The following is a 16,639-nucleotide window of genomic DNA, read 5'->3' on the forward strand; positions in this document are numbered from 1 at the left end:
AAGAAGGCAATAGAGGCTTAGGGTTTGTTGACTAAGATAATAACGTTAATAATAAAGTAGATAGAGACAGAAATGAAAAAAATTCAAACAATAATTTTGAAGAAAGTAAATAAAAGTTTTAGAGAATTTTCAGTAATTCCATTTTTTATGTTTGATTAATACTTTAATACTCTTTTACTGTTAAAATTAATTATTAGATGCGTAATGAGAAAAATTAACTTTTAAATTCAAAATTAAAAATTTGTCATTTTGACAAACCTTGGATGGAAGATAGTCGCTCGACCGTTTGTAAACTTTGTCCTTGATGATGACTTGATTGGGTTGAAAATGTAATTTTACTAATACAACCACCTCACATATCATCGACTTATAAAATTGGATTGTTGGGTGAAATTGATATATTATGCCATTTATTATAAAAAGATTATATTATATGGGCAATTAATTTTAATAAAATTATGTATATAAATAATAAATATATCTTTATACATAAATGATAATATGTCTTCATAAATGTTATTATTTATATATAAAATTATATTTATTATTTATCATATAATATTATTTAATTAATTAAACTAGTTGTTTTTTTCAAAAGGGAATAAAAAATATATATTAAAAATATTTTATTCAATTATACACAGAGAGGGTGGAGATCAAATTCCTCTAATATAAAATAAAAAATATTCAAGAGTCAAGGCGTATGTTTTTAAAGCATTGAAAATGATTTCCTTTATGAATAGTCACTTACAAATTAAATAATAAACAGATGAGATGGGTTTCATTGATTTTTAAAAAATTAGTTTGAAATATTGAAGAAAAATTATTTAATATCTTATATGGGGGCATCTTTGAAGTCTTGAACTATGGATGGAAGAAGAAATGTCTTGCTTTTTCTCTCTTCTCACATGTACAGAAAAAGGATAATTACGTTCGCCTCCCCTAAGGAGTGGATTCCATCAAGATGCCCCAAATATTTTATTAACGTCCTTTACTGCCCTCATATTTCAATAATTTTACCCGATATCTCCTCTATTATAAGTATATTAATGAAAAATGACAATAAAATTTTTGAATTTCCAATATTAATTGCACTTAACATACCTAAGTATGTCTAATTGACTTATTATACAACTAGTTATTCATCACTCTCACTAAAATCATTAAGGTTAGATTTGTCTGAGTTACTTGAACTCTAATTACAATTTAGAGTGAATGAATTGAGTTTGAGTCAAGAATTGGACCCGTTTTGATATATGAGACAAATTTAAGCTAAAATTAGATCAAATCTAAAGCTAAATCACTTTCAACTCAAGTTCAAGTCTTGGTTTGTTGATCTTAAGTTGATATTAAACTAGATCTTTTCAATTAAAATCAATATCAAATTAGCCCTTGTTCAAGCTCAACTCAAGTTAAATTTACCCTTAAAACTTACCTTTAATTATCCACTTCTCATATATGATTAAATATATAAAATATAAAAAAAATTCAAAATTGATAGTAAAAGATGTCGATGCCATAACTCGTGACCTGAAAAAGTTAAACGTTGTTGATTGTTAACAATTGAGAATGCACTATTGAGGTCATTAAAATCTTAACAAGCTCTATCTACCTATGCAAATGACAATGGTTCCGTTGTTGTAAAGCTGAAAATAATGTTACATTAAAGTTGGCCAATCTTAGTGTCACATTCTCAACAACTAATATGGTTTAGCGTAAAATCTAGTTAATTACTTAGACTGATTTCTTATTTTTCAACCATTAGGTGACTTTATTTAAACTTGCATTGTAGTTGTGAGGGGATTGAAAGATGTTATTTCATACTTATGGGGTGCCAACAAACAAATCTAAACCTGAGGGATGTCACGGATAATAACCCTAATTCAATTAGGTTAAAAATGACACTTACATTGATAATTAATATGATGGCCTGGCATTGCCCACAAGTCTTGACCAAATCCCACCCATGATTCCGGATTGGATCGTTGATTATAAATGTTGGTATAGTTAGTAGGTAACATGAAAATTATTTTGCAAAATATAAAATTTTATGCATATATACATATATAAAATTATTTGAAATTAACAAGTATAAATAAATAAGTAATATTATATATATATATATATATATATATATATATATATATATATATATATATATATATATATATATATATATATATATATATTAGATATAAAATTGTCGGATATTAACAAGCATGAATAAATGAGTAATATTATATATGTTTATTTTAAATATATAATTTTATATATATAATTGGTGGATATTAACAAATATAAATAAATGATTAATATTATATATATATTTTAAATATATAATTATGTATACATTTATAGGTATTATTACATGATTATGTATTATTTTATCTTTAATTCAAAATCACTCAATCACATGATAACACATATATATGTGTATACATTTATGCATATAAGTAAATATATATAGTTTTATTGTAAATAAATTGGTATATTATTATATGATTATATGACTTTAGAACAAAGATAGAATACAAAATTAAATCATCCAATTATATAATAACACATCACTTTATTTATAATGGTTTGTGCAAGTATTACTCTATATGTGTGTGTAGGCTTTCAAATTGCAATAAACTCTAGTAATACTTTGTGTGTATATTTTTTATATATAAAATATATATTATTATATAATTAAATAATAATATATTATTAATATATTTAAATTATATATAAAAAAAACATACTTATACTTTTATCGGTAAATTCTGGGAAGATAGAAAGTAAATATGGATATAGTTAGGCTATAATTATTCTGTTTTTGACCATTTTTTAATTTTATAGTCAAAAGAATCGCATAACATGATAATTTTAGCACCTGTAAAATCTGAAAAAACGTTTTGACCCATTAATTTCTGTCAAAATACTAAATTTTAATGAATATATTCTTCACATAAATATGCTTAGGACAATGAATTGATATATTTTTATTTGTGTGTAAGCAAAATCTTTTTTTGTTTTTATCAGTAAGCATCATAAGAAAGAATATTACAATAATATTCTTATTCTTTGTGTGTAGGATAAAAAATTAATATAGTCATTAGTATTTATATATATATAAAAATTATAATATAATATGATATAAATAAAAAATAATATGTAAATAAGATATATCAAATTAATATAATATTAATATTTTTAAAATTAAATCAAATCACTCGGATCGATAAGTTAAAATACAAATCAATCTATACTCTAGTATGGTTTTACAATCTGATCTGGTTTATACATAAATATCAACTTATTTGAAATTTGATCGAACTTGGTAAGTTCGTTGAACAAAAAAAAAATTTTAACCAACAATTTGTTATTGATGTTTTTTAATCTATGTAATAAAGTGTTAATTATTTAATTAACATATTTGAAATTATGTTTCATATGTTTTATGTTTAAAAGATATGGTAAATGTTTAATACTATTTAAGAAACACATAATAATTTAATAATAAATTAAACCAGTTAGTTGTCCGATCAAACTGTAAACTAATAAGATGACTAGTTTGATTTTAAAAATATTATATGATATAATATATTATATAATTAATACATATTATCAATATAAATCGATACACTTTTAAAAAAATGATACAATAAAGATATATATATAAAATCTTAAATTTTTAAATGTGTTTATAATATTTTTTAAAATAATAGTTTATTAATTAGATTTTTTATTAATTTATTTTTTAAAAACTATATTATACTATGCTCAATGTATAATATAAACAATTAAATTTTTAATATATAATACAATATACAACTAAACTATCATGTTCACACATGTTATAATTGAATATTCTTTATTTTTGGACCATCAATTTGTTAGAAAAATGAATTTGATTAGGGAAATATTTGACTTGACAGCAAACACTGTATGTTTATAAATCAGCAAGCACTGAATTTTATTCACCAATAAATAATTCTTGAAAAATATAGAAGGGTGGGCAATTTAAAATAAAATAATTTAATTTAATTAGAAAACAGCCATAATTTAAACAGAAAGTCTTGTTGCCAGAAAATTGATAATAGCGTTAAAACGACATTTCCAAGACAAAATATTATATTGACTACAATAATGGCTTTCTCACCTGCCCATCCCTTTGATTTCGATAATCTTCACACTGAATTTAATTTTTATTTATGTTTTGCACTAATAAGTCATATAATTAAGGTCAAAATATTTGAAATTGTCAGTTTCTTTAGAAAAAAGAAAACTTTGGATAAATATTTGATTAAAACTGAAACCGACTGCTCTTTATTTTTTTCACGAATCCAATGACAACATTTGATTTGGTGACTGCTTTGTGAATGCGAAGACGCCCCAGCTGCTAATTTAGAAAATTGGTCAGGCATTTAATTGAAAGAGAAGCTTGGCTGTTTACATTTATTGGAAACTAATGCATTAAACCTCCCGATATAATCCGGCGTGTACGGATGGATTTAAGTGAAATCGAATTCAAATATAATGAACCCGTTTACTTGAATTTAGTTTTTTTGTAACTTACGTGACATCATTTAAAAAATATTTTAAATATATTTTAACTTAGATTCAGACTTGTGATAAGTTTCCAAATGTTTTTTAGCTTAGGTTTAGGTTTGGAATCAGTTTTCAAATATATTTTAGTTTAGGTTTAGGCTAAAGATCGTAGATGTTAGACTCGAGTTTGGGTTCAAGTTCGTTCAAACAAAGCTTATATTAAATTTGAATAAATTCACTTTGAATCTAACCTTAATCCTACGTATTCTATTAGTACCAGTTTTCAAACTTGATTACCAAATTTTAAATATTTCTAATCGACAATAATAAAATTGTGTGTACCCAATTAAATATTCAAATGATATATAATTAAATAATAAATTTTTTTATTTTTAATTAATAATAAATAATAATTAATCATATGATAATATATATTATCTGATATTTTAATTAAGTATTCAAAGTTGGACATATAATTGCTCAATACACAAAGATAAGAAAATTTCTGACTTCTGAAAACATTGTTACTTGGTCATTAAGGTTACGGAAAATGTTGAAATCATTTTACTGTTTTGGTAGGATAAAGGAAACTCTGATTTATATTTATATGTATTTATTTTAAGAATATAAATAGATATATTTATATATATTATTAATTATTATTTTATTTTTAATTTAAAAATATTAAATTATATTATATATTTAAAATAAATATAAATAATTTTGAGAAAATCCAAGAAAGGACAAAAGTCAGCGAGGAATCGATGAAGAGTAGGTTCTCAAAATATAGTGTTGCATGGCTGCACAGCTGCCTGCCAACTATAGCACTTGCCGGTCTTCCCATCCTGGCTGTATGTATACTTGCATATCCTCTAGGATGAGCTGATAGGAACATATAATTAACTCAATTATCGATTTCTGAAATCAGCCCTACTTCTTTTTCCAACTTAATAACCGGTAAAACACTCTAATAATTATTCATTTTGAGAAAATATATATAGAAAATCATGTAGGTGAGATTTCATTCATAAACAAACATAAAATATATATATAAATTTTTTAAGGTTATAATAGGAATACTTAAAACGTTATATATTTGAATTCATAATACAACTGAAATTACTTACGAGTAATCGGTTTTCTGTTTCTGAAATTGTTCATGAGTAACAATTTTTAATAGATAAAGATATACTATATGAACTCTTGAAATTGGCTTTAAAGATATATTATATGAGTTTAAAGAAGAGATCTAACTGGGTTCTTAGATCCCATCAAAGACTCATATTAATATTGTATACTCAGATCATAACATTTAAATGTATTAATCACGTATTATAAGATTTTCTAACAATGATGTCATAGCCATATTGACCAGTCAAGTCTCATTCTAAATTTCTAATGTGTATTCTCATATTGTTACTCATATCACGCCTCTATGAATGCTCAAAGTCTTGTTAAAGACTGTAATGTCTTTGAACATGAGCATAATTAACACAAATTATTTATTTTATTTCATTGCAAAGAAAGACTTCATGGAACATCAAGCACATTCAACATTCAAATTAAGAACATAAGAAAACTTGGACGATAATTTTTTGCGGATAAGTTTGTATGATTTGTATGTTTGATTTGATTTGTGTTTTTGTACAATACTTGAACTGTAAATCATCACTTCAAAAAGGCCTCTTGAGATCTTTGAAATCCATGGAATCAATACACTCAAATCTATCCCTATGAAGATTCAGCAGCTTCAGCAATTCGGTGGCTTTCTCCTTTGTTTTCTCGGCGCATCCCAGTTGCAAAAGCAACAGCAGTTTCTGAAAAGCGCCCACTTGAAGAGTCTCGGCCAGAGCAAATTTCTCCTCTCTCTTCTCATTCTTGCAGAGATTCCATAGAATGGAGACGGAGACCTCCGTTGCGATGTCAGAAACCCGCAGTATTTTCTTCACTATAACCGGCACTGTCAAGGCTTGAGTGTAGGCCTCTTCTCTCCCTTTTTCGAAGCTGAAAATTCCCTCCAGAACGCATAAAGCCTTTTCACATAGGCTTCGTTGAGCATCCACAAGTATTTCTACGAGCACTGAGACGAGCCCCATATTGACAAATTTCGAAACGATTTTCTCACTTGTGGCAGAAATGGTGACCATGTGATTGATGACTATCAATGAAGCTTTTGTGGAAGTTGGACAAATGGGCTCTTGAATCAACTTGAATAATGCTTCCATGGCGCCTTCAATCTTCGATAATACGTTTACTATTCTTTGCTCCGATGAAACCAGCATTTTCAACGCCAACACGGCGTTTCTTCTCCGGGATAAATCCCCATTCTTGAGAAAGCAAACCATACAATACAAAGATGAAGATGATCCCAAATAAGACACAGCCTCTCCGTCTAGTGGAAACACTAACGTTAAAGCTGACAATATTTCCTCCAAAACGGCAGCGTTTTCTTCGAAAAATGATTTCGAAAAAGCTTCAAACGTCGCTGACAAAACACTTCCGGTCCCATTTCCAGCAATGCACCTCCTATTCCTCTCACTCTCCTTCGCCAAAGTCTTGATCTTCATCACCAAATCTCTACACTTAACTTGATCCATCTCTTTACTCGCCATTGTAATCTTCGAAAGTATCTCTGAAACTTCCATGGCGCTCACAGGAATTCTTGGCGTGGGGATTCTTTCAATGCCGTGAGACCGATGCTCAACGCACCAATCTTGAATCATCTTCCTTATTGTATGATTCGGAATCGACTCAAGACTCGTTAAAACTTGTTTAGTAATAGGGCACTTATCATTTCCAGACTCAATCCATTTCTCAATATTCTCACGATCATACGTGATCCCAGTCGATAACGTCACCGGATCTTTCATCAAGTCCAACGATATTGGACACCGGAAATGATCCGGTATAGTCAGTTCCATCTCCCCGCTCTCCCCGTCTTGCAGCTTCTTCGCCGCCCGCCTGGCAGCCCTCCGCCGTCTCCATGTAGAAATCATGATAAATTGTGCTAAGAATATTCGATTGAAGGTACGTTTTCAGAAGAGAAGATGGTTTTGCTTTGGGTTTGTGAATTGTCTCATTTGCTTTTGAAGATAGGAAATGGGCATATACATATGTGTATATATACACACACACGCATGTAGACGCGGTTGGATTTTGTTCAACATTCAAAGGATAAAATATTTGAATAAAAATAAGGAAGGAAGAAAGATGAAAGTTTGAACGTTGAAAGTTTGAAATGGTAAAATGAAGCGTCGAAGTGGGTGCGGCGGGTTTTGTTTAGAATGAATCAAAGTTTTGAAATAAGGCGTCAACGCACGGGTCGGTGGTCTGACTGACTAACCTTAACTGAATACGTGAGCCATGTGAGCCATGCCCCAGCTTGCTTCTATTAACTTTCAATTAAATAATTTTAAATTAAAAATAAATTTAATAATTAAATAATTCAATTATATAATTATATGTTAATTTATTTGTTTTTATAGTATATTTTCACTACAAAATTATCATATATCACTTGTTCATATATATATATATAAAGGGATTTTATAATTATTTAGTTAAAAAAGATTATTATTTTTGGCTACGTGACTATTACCCGCCCAATGCTTGATGAAATAACACATATTTATTTTTGAGTTTCAAAAAATCAAATTACTATAAATTTTTATAGTAATAAAATTTTATATACCTATTTTAAATATACATATAAATATATATTTATTATATATTATTATACCATTAAATCATTTTTAATTAATAATAAAATAAAATTTAATTATATAATAATATATATAAATATATATATTATTTATATATTTAAAATAAATATATATAATATTATTCAAATAATTATGTGCACAAAGTGGGGATAAGTTCCTTGGGCCTATGTACAATAATTAAGATAACAGTGGCTTCACAATTTCAGACTTATACCTTACGCGTAGGAAACGCGCACCCGGGCCACCGTTTTGGGTACGCCCAAGTGTTAAACGCGCATGAATTGTGGTGTGTCAGCGTCTGATAAGAAAGGCATTCAAAAAATGAGCTTGCAGTTATCTGTCCTTGCATTTTCCCACACGAATTAGTCTCTCTAGATAAGTACCAACTTTTGGTTCATTTAAAATGATGACCATCAAGTCATTCTTGTCTGGGTATGTGCAGGATTTAGTTAACAAATTCACGGAAATGTCGCTATACTAACCATTTTAGTTATATAAATTGTTTAAATTAATATAAATTCAAACCTAAAACAAGTTTAAATTTATTTAAGTTTAAATTTAAGTTCAATTTAAATAAAAGCCAAAGGACTATTTCCTATTTAAACCATGCAGAATTATCAAAATTTCTCTCATTAACTATAGAAATATTGTTTACCTACTCATAACTAGGGCTGGATTTGAGCCGAGCCAGCTCGAGCTCGGCTCGGCTCGATTCGAGTCCGAAACGAGCCGGGCTCAGCTCGGCTCGATCGAGCTCGAGCCGAGCCCGAGCTGGCTCAGTATATTTTTTTAAAAATTTTTTTATACAAAACGACGTTGTTTTGATCCATATATATATACAAAACGATATCGTTTTGATATAAAAAATGAGCCGAGCCGAGCTGCTACCGAGCCGAGCTGAAAACGAGCCAAACTCGAGTCGGCCATTAAAAAGCCGAGCCGAGCTCGGCTCGGCTCGAATCCAGCCCTACTCATAACTGGTTAAATTTAACAAAACCCTAACGCCTACAAATTTTATCTCTTTTTACCTCTCTAAACTTTAAAAATGTTGGTATAGTTAGTAGGTAACATGAAAATTATTTTGCAAAATATAAAATTATATATATATATATATATATATATATATATATATATATATATATATATATATATATAATTATTGGATATTAACAAGTATAAATATAAAGTAATATTATACATATTTATTTTAAACATAAGATTGTCGGATATTAACAAGCATGAATAAATGAGTAATATTCCTTCCCTCCCGAAGCATGAACTTCGACCTCTTCCCCGACGAAGTTCTTCGTCTCCCAAGGCTTCTCCGACACCGATTGGACGTCCAAATAAGAGGAAAGAGATCACCGGAAGAAGATGATGCTTTAGGAGGGAGAGGTCGTCGGCAATGGAGCTGAAGATGTAGCTGGAAATTTCAAAATGAAACCCTAAGGTGAAACTGCCATTTTTTAAAACTTAGGCTGGGGGAAAATTTTAGTTTTTAAAGTTTAGGGGGGCAAAAATAGATGATATTTTGGTTTATTTTTAATATTATAGAGAAAATAACGATTTTATCCTTACCACGGTTAATTTTAACTGCTCATAGGTGAATAAACGATATTTTCATAGTTAATTGAGAAAACTTTGAGAATTCTGCATAGTTTAAGTGGGAAATAGTCGTTTGGCCTTAAATAAATCTAAAACAAGACCATCTTAAGCGAGTTTGAACTTTAGGAGTATTTAATTTATTAAGCTCGCGAGCATAAAAAATTCAATACAAAATAATATCACTTTAACTAATAAACATTAAAACGATGTCATGAGTTTCAAACTCAATTCTAGCTCAAACTTAAATATCTTTGAAGCAAGCTCGATGTGCTTAAGCTCGAGTTTGGTTGTATGTAAAATGAGTCAAATTTAAATTTAACTCGATTTGAATCTAACCCTAATAAATTGAGTGTGTAGTAACTATCAATGTCATCTACACCTAAGTTAACCTAAAAAACAAATATGAATATTTCTATTCAGAAATAATAGAGAGAGTAGAATGTGATAGTTAACTTAAATACTATTATTTTGTCAAATTGTAATAAAAAATCAATTATATTGAAAACTTAAAAAAAAAAAATTTCATATCTAATAAAAGTAATTAAAGTGAGTGGTATATACATGTGATAGATTAGATTTAAACTCAAGTCAACTAGTTTTGTATAATACGAATTTCAATCTTCACATTTATATATTTAATATATTTCTGATATGATTCAGATTGTTAGAGACTAAAAGAAAAAAAAAGTCTTGTATTTAATAAAAGTGAGTAAAATGAGTGGTATATACGTGTGGTGAACTAGACTTTAATACAAGTCAATTAATTTTATATAATACGAGTTTTAATTTTTATGTTTATAGGTTTAATATATTTCTGATAAATGATATAACTGTGAATAAAAGTTTTTGTGTAACATGTTAAACCATATAAAAAATATCATATGTTGATCTTAATTTTGATAGTTCATAATTATCTTTCATCAAATTAAATCTATAATAAATTTAGAGTCCTTTTGTTGGTGCTATTTTTAAAATAAATACTAATTAAAATCAGTTTTGTAATGCAATTTGAGGTCAATAAATAATGATAATAGTAATTTATTATGTTTACAAATCAAAGAGAGGTGGAAAAGAGGTTGAGCAACTCTTGTACAACCACTGTTTAGGGCTCAGCTTCAAGAATAGTAGAAAGTTAACTACGGTCGGACAACGTCAGTGAGCCAAAAACAAGTGACATGATGTGAGACACAGCAGAGTTGTTCGTTTTAGACCATCTGGAAAACGAAGGCTTCCACTGTGTCCTTAGGCCAAGCCTGGACGGCCATGAAGATTTGAGACCAACTATAGTTTGAAATTTAAAAATGCCCTGGACTGGTAAAATTAAAAAAGATGGTGATGTGACAAAATGTGATGTCCAACTCTTATTGGGTATTTAGAAAGATGGCCGGTTTGTAATTAGAATCAGACTTAAAATTCAAACTCTCCTGCCTTCCAGGGATTTAAATATCAGATTAGACTTTGACCAGAAGTAGATATTACTAATGGGATGGGTTGGCCTACAGTTCGGTCTGATCTAGAAGGACACGATCTAGTATTATGATTGGACAGACCTCAGGCCTGGATATTAAATGTACAGGTTGGCACGGGTCAACCCACTTTTGTTCACATAGTTATTAAAATATAAATAATTTAATATAAAAAATTATATTTTTATTAGAATTAACGCGTAGGCTTCTTTAAAGCCCAATACAGCCCAAACCTATGTATTTTTGGGGTTTGGCCTGACCCTAAGGCCCATAACTATATAGGTCTTAAGTTTGGTCTGACCCAACCCACTAATACCTCTAATCGAAAGACAATCCAATTTGATTTAGATATAAAATTTATTTGTATTTTAAATTAGATTAAATAATTTTATGATTCGGTTTATTCCTACTTAATACTTATATTGTTACAAAAGATGTTTAAAGTTTGGAATTTGTTGAAAGTTAAACCTAACATCTTTTCAATTATCATTGAATAATATAAATTTATTTTTACGTACAGGTAAGTATATAATTTTTTTTTAAATATTTATTTAAACTGTTGACCAACCTGACCTGCCCAGGACATGTTACTATATCTAGTGGAAAAGTTTTTTCTTATATGGTTGGTGGCTTTGTGCCTACCAAATTTGAGTCCAAGGTTCTGCTAAAATACTCCAATTTGGCGGATAAATAAGGGAAGATCAAGTCACAGGTAAAACTTCACTGCTTCATATTTTCATTCTCTCCTTAACATGCAATGGTAAGAAACAGATTAATTCATCTGAGTAATTAGCTGAAATCTTATATTAATCTTTTGAAGTACTTGAAAACAAATCCAAGTGTGGGGAAGATTTTGAAATCATGAACACAACTAGAGGTGGATTTAAGCTGAGTAGAATTCTAACAAGAGATAATTTAAGCTCGACTAAAATCTAGAACTATTATTTTGAGATCAAACTTAACTCACTTGATTGGTGATCTACTGGAGGTGTAGAAAAGAAATGTCAGAAAAGATAAAAATCATTGAAAAAGATAAAAAGTCGTCAAAAAAATAAAAAACTGTTAAAAAAGATGAAAAGATGAGTTGAGCGGAGGCTATCCCTGTTCAAACTTAACACGTTCGAGTTGAACATTGATATGGATCTACCCACCTCTAAAAACAAAATCTGAAATGGGTCAAGAGTTTGCAGTTGATGAGACAATCAGGCATTCATAGGGCTTTGGGCCAATTAAGGCCTTGCTAACAATGGTGGAGGCATAATATCAGGTCTAGATCAGCATTCATCTATGGAGCAACAATTTACTGAAAATAATAATTTAAATGTTGATGGTTTGTAGTCACAAAATGAAGTACTTTTTATTTATTTATTCAAGTACTGATAGAAATCTTAAACATTCTTCAATAAGCACACCGGGTAAAGAATTATGGTGCAGTGTGGTTTAGTTCCTCCATTGTAACGAAAGGTCGAGAATCTGAATCTGTAATGAAGTAATTCGTCGTCTCTTGACTTTTGCAGGTAATGTCGAAGTCAAAAAATCCACGGCTGTCGTCGGAAACTGGCTCAGCCGGCCGCCATGAATCAACCAAGGATGAAAGAACGTACACTGCGTGAGCCATGTCAGGCCTCCTGCACGGCTCACTGGCGCAACAATGATCCGCCAACTCTGAAACTTTCGAAATGTGTCGTCCTTGATTTGCATGCTTCGAAACCAGGTGAGAAGGTGGACCGTATCGTCTGGAGAGGTTGAATCAATGGCTTTTCCGCCAGTGATTAGGTCCATCAGGATTACGCCAAAGCTGAGCACGTCAACCTTCGTAGTAACTTGTCCAGTTACTGCCAAATAATAGGAAAGGTCCTCAGTGCAACCGTATATTGATATTACACATCCAGGTGGATTCTATCTGAGCCAAAATAAGTCTAGGTTTGCTTGAGCTTGAATCTAAAGCATAATGCCCACTTTGAATTTGCTTAAATTGGCCTAAGGTGTCATTGAGGGTAGTCAGTTGGATAAATAATATCATGATAGAGTGAATAATATTATTGATATGATAAATAATATCACTAAATGAACAAACGAGTAGATATCAAATTAAATTAGAATTCCAGTAAGAACTTGACTTGTTCGAATTAGACCACCCCTAACTCAAGACTTACCTATGAAACAAATTAGGTTTTCCTAATTCATTTGTAAGGATGAAATTCTATGAGCCTCATTATTTGAGATAGATAAGAATAAAATCAAAAAAATTTTTGACGCTGGACCTAAGAATAAGGTGGATTCAAACCAAATTGGTTCGGTCTTGAAAGTTGGTTTAGTTTGAATTCGAATTGAGTTTGGGTTAGAGAAGCTTGTCATTTAAACTCTAGTGAAGGGATGTTCGTTTTAGTTCAACTCGAGTTTAGCTCGAATCTGTAGTTCTGATTCATAGCTTGAACTCAACTTGAATTCCTGACTTGAATATATTGTTCGAATTCGTGATTCAAGTTTGTGACTCATCTACGAATTGACGTCATTTTATCAATGAAACGCAAACTCAAATTACAAATTTAAACCATGAATTCGAATCATTGATTCGAGTGATAAATTCAAACCAAACTTGAGGCGAACTATTTTATATATAAACTGAACTTAAGTTACTATTAATTTTGACTTAACAAATTTGTATCGAACTTTAGCCAAAATATTTTTAATCCAAATTGAACTTGAGTTAGAAAGTATTCGAGCTCAATTCAATTCCTATCCTGCCCTACCTGAGAGGTTGCATAATCCTAAATTTTTTATCCTTGGTCACATGTGAGGACGATTTTATATGCAGAAGATGTATTTGTTACCTATACATTCTGGAGCAAGATACGCAAAAGTTCCTGCCACTCTTGTCTCAATTGAATTCTTTCCGTATTCTGGAACAAGCCGCACCAATCCAAAATCTGCGACCTTGGCCCTCATGTCATCTCCGAGAAGAATGTCGAATGGTTTAAGATCTCTATGAATAAAACTCCAATGTGCTAAACCATGAAGATACTCGACACCTCTGCCCACATCCAAGGCAATTGTAAGCCTTCTCTTCCACTCAGGTGGCTTCAATCCCTCCTCTTTCCAGTTGAACAGATGCCTGCTGAGAGTCCCCTGGGGCATGTATTCATAAACAAGAATCCTCTCATCTCCATCCAGGCAATAGCCAAGTAGGGCCAACAAATGGCAATGTCGAACCTTGGAAAGAACTTCAATCTCAGACTTGAAATCTGCCAAGGCCTTATCATTGACCACTCCAGATTCCATCCTCTTTACAGCAATTTCTGTCCTATCCTGGAATTCGCCTTTGTAAACAGCCCCAAAACCACCTCATCCCAGAATGTTTTCCTTGCTGAAATCATCGGTTGCATTTCGCAAAACTTAAATGGAATTGAAAATGCATCCGAATTCACTTCCAGAACTAACACTCCACTTTGATGCCATAGGCTTAATCCCACTTCCATCCCCTTCATCAGAAGTTTGCATTTCAAGAAGACTCTGATTCTGTATCGACACATAAGACTTCCTTTTTCTGATACACATACAAACACCTAATAGAACAATAAACACTCCGCAGACGGCCCCAATTACAGAACCCAAAACAATTCTAGCATTCAAGTACTTACCCCTACCAGTAGAGTAATTTTTTCCTCCATTATCATCGTTAATGGGAGGAATTCCAGGCTGAGAAGGGGGAATTCCAGGCAGAGCAGGCAAAGTATTATTATCTTTTCCAATACCAGGATTCCCATAAGTGTAAAGAGTTACATTGTCTCTGAATGCTGGCATGTTACCAGTAAGAAGATTGTTGGAAACATCTAATACCACAAGACCTTTCAGAGTTATGAGCTCAGTCGGTATAGTGCCCATAAGTGAGTTATTTGAAAGAATCTATCGTTCCAGGAAGGTAAGCATAGAAAAATTCGGAGAAATTGTACCTGAAAGATTAAATCCTGGAAAATTAACATCGGTAATATTTCTGTCATGATTACATGTGATGCCCCTCCAGTTGTCACAAGGATTATTTCCTTTCCAATCATGTGTAAGAATCATTGGGTAGCCCACAGATTCGGTAATTGATAACAAGATATTAACCCGACTGTCGCATTTGAGTCCAGGATCATCCGAGCAGAAACTGTTAGTCCCATTTTCCATATCAACGCGAACATTAGAATTATTAAACTTTGGCGTCGGGCCCTGGAGAAAGTTATGTGTCAGATTGACAATTAAGCCTGGGAAGATTAACCAAAGATGAAGGCACAATGCCTGGAAACTGATTCTCTCTTAAACTTAATTCCTCCAAATATACAAGCCCAGAAAAATCTGGCAAAGGATCTGTGAATAAATTTCTATGAAGCCAATGCTGAGTCAAAAAATTCATGGTCTGTAACACTGTAATTGATCCATTGAGCTTATAAGAACTAGTTTGGCCATTCAGCCAGAGTGTTCGAATAGAAGAGTTGGAAAAACTCCCTGGAATTTACCTCTGGAGATTGTTCAAAGCCAAATGTAGATTCATCAATCCTGGAAATGAATCTCCTACAAAGTCTGGAATTGTCCGCGAAATGTTAGCCCCGTTTGCGGAAAAATTCGTCAAAGCTGTGGCTTCTTTCAAACTTTCAGGAATTTCCCAGGAAGAGAAGGGATTATAATCAAGACTCACAGATTCTAAATACGTCAATCCAGTGAAGAAATCAGAGGGTATATATGAGAAATTATTGTTGGTGAAACATAGTTGTTGAAGTGAACTCAAACCAGCAAGACTTGGAATCGGCCCTGTGAGCTGATTGTTTGCCACTTCCAGGACCATCAAGGAAGTGAGGTTCCTCAGTTCTGGAAGAAGCCTTCCTTTCAGGTTCAAGCGGCTGATTTGGATATGGGTCACCCGGTTGCTGTTCCCGCATATAATGTGGCTCCATTCACACGGGTCAGAGTCAGACCAATTCAATGACGATGGATTTCCTAGACTGGTTCTCAGAGCGTGCATTGGTGAGCTATCTGGGCTTAACTGACAGTAAACTGTGAGAATGAGTGAGAGAACAAAGAAGAGGGAAATACCCAGATGGCCTTTATTCATTTTCTCAGGAAATATGGCATACAAAAATTGTCTAGAAATAAATTTTTCTCTTGTTGTCAGCAATTCCAAGTTTCTGAAAAAGAACAAAGTCGTCTTGTGGGTCGGCTTCTTGCTTGAGAGGGGAAATTACGATGAAAAGGATAAATTTATTCAGTCAGACTGTCTGGAATTTCATATATTTTTAATCCAATAAATTGCAAGCCGTCCAACAAAGATACAGG

The 16,639-nt window shown here is 31.3% G+C and overlaps 1 protein-coding gene and 1 pseudogene across 1 annotated transcript; both read right to left on the reverse strand.

Moving 5' to 3' along the window:
• Positions 1-6,113: 6,113 nt before the first annotated feature.
• Positions 6,114-7,635, reverse strand: LOC123213006 (U-box domain-containing protein 21-like). The gene has a single exon (XM_044632315.1). It carries the CDS (start codon positions 7,527-7,529, stop codon positions 6,207-6,209), a length of 1,323 nt encoding a protein of 440 aa, XP_044488250.1. The 5' UTR covers positions 7,530-7,635; the 3' UTR covers positions 6,114-6,206.
• A 5,114-nt stretch (positions 7,636-12,749) lies between these two features.
• Positions 12,750-16,418, reverse strand: LOC123213665 (annotated as a pseudogene).
• Between the last annotated feature and the right edge of the window lie 221 nt (positions 16,419-16,639).

This window comes from Mangifera indica, chromosome 4 (genome assembly GCF_011075055.1).
Source record: "Mangifera indica cultivar Alphonso chromosome 4, CATAS_Mindica_2.1, whole genome shotgun sequence".
NCBI classification, from domain to species: domain Eukaryota; kingdom Viridiplantae; phylum Streptophyta; class Magnoliopsida; order Sapindales; family Anacardiaceae; genus Mangifera; species Mangifera indica.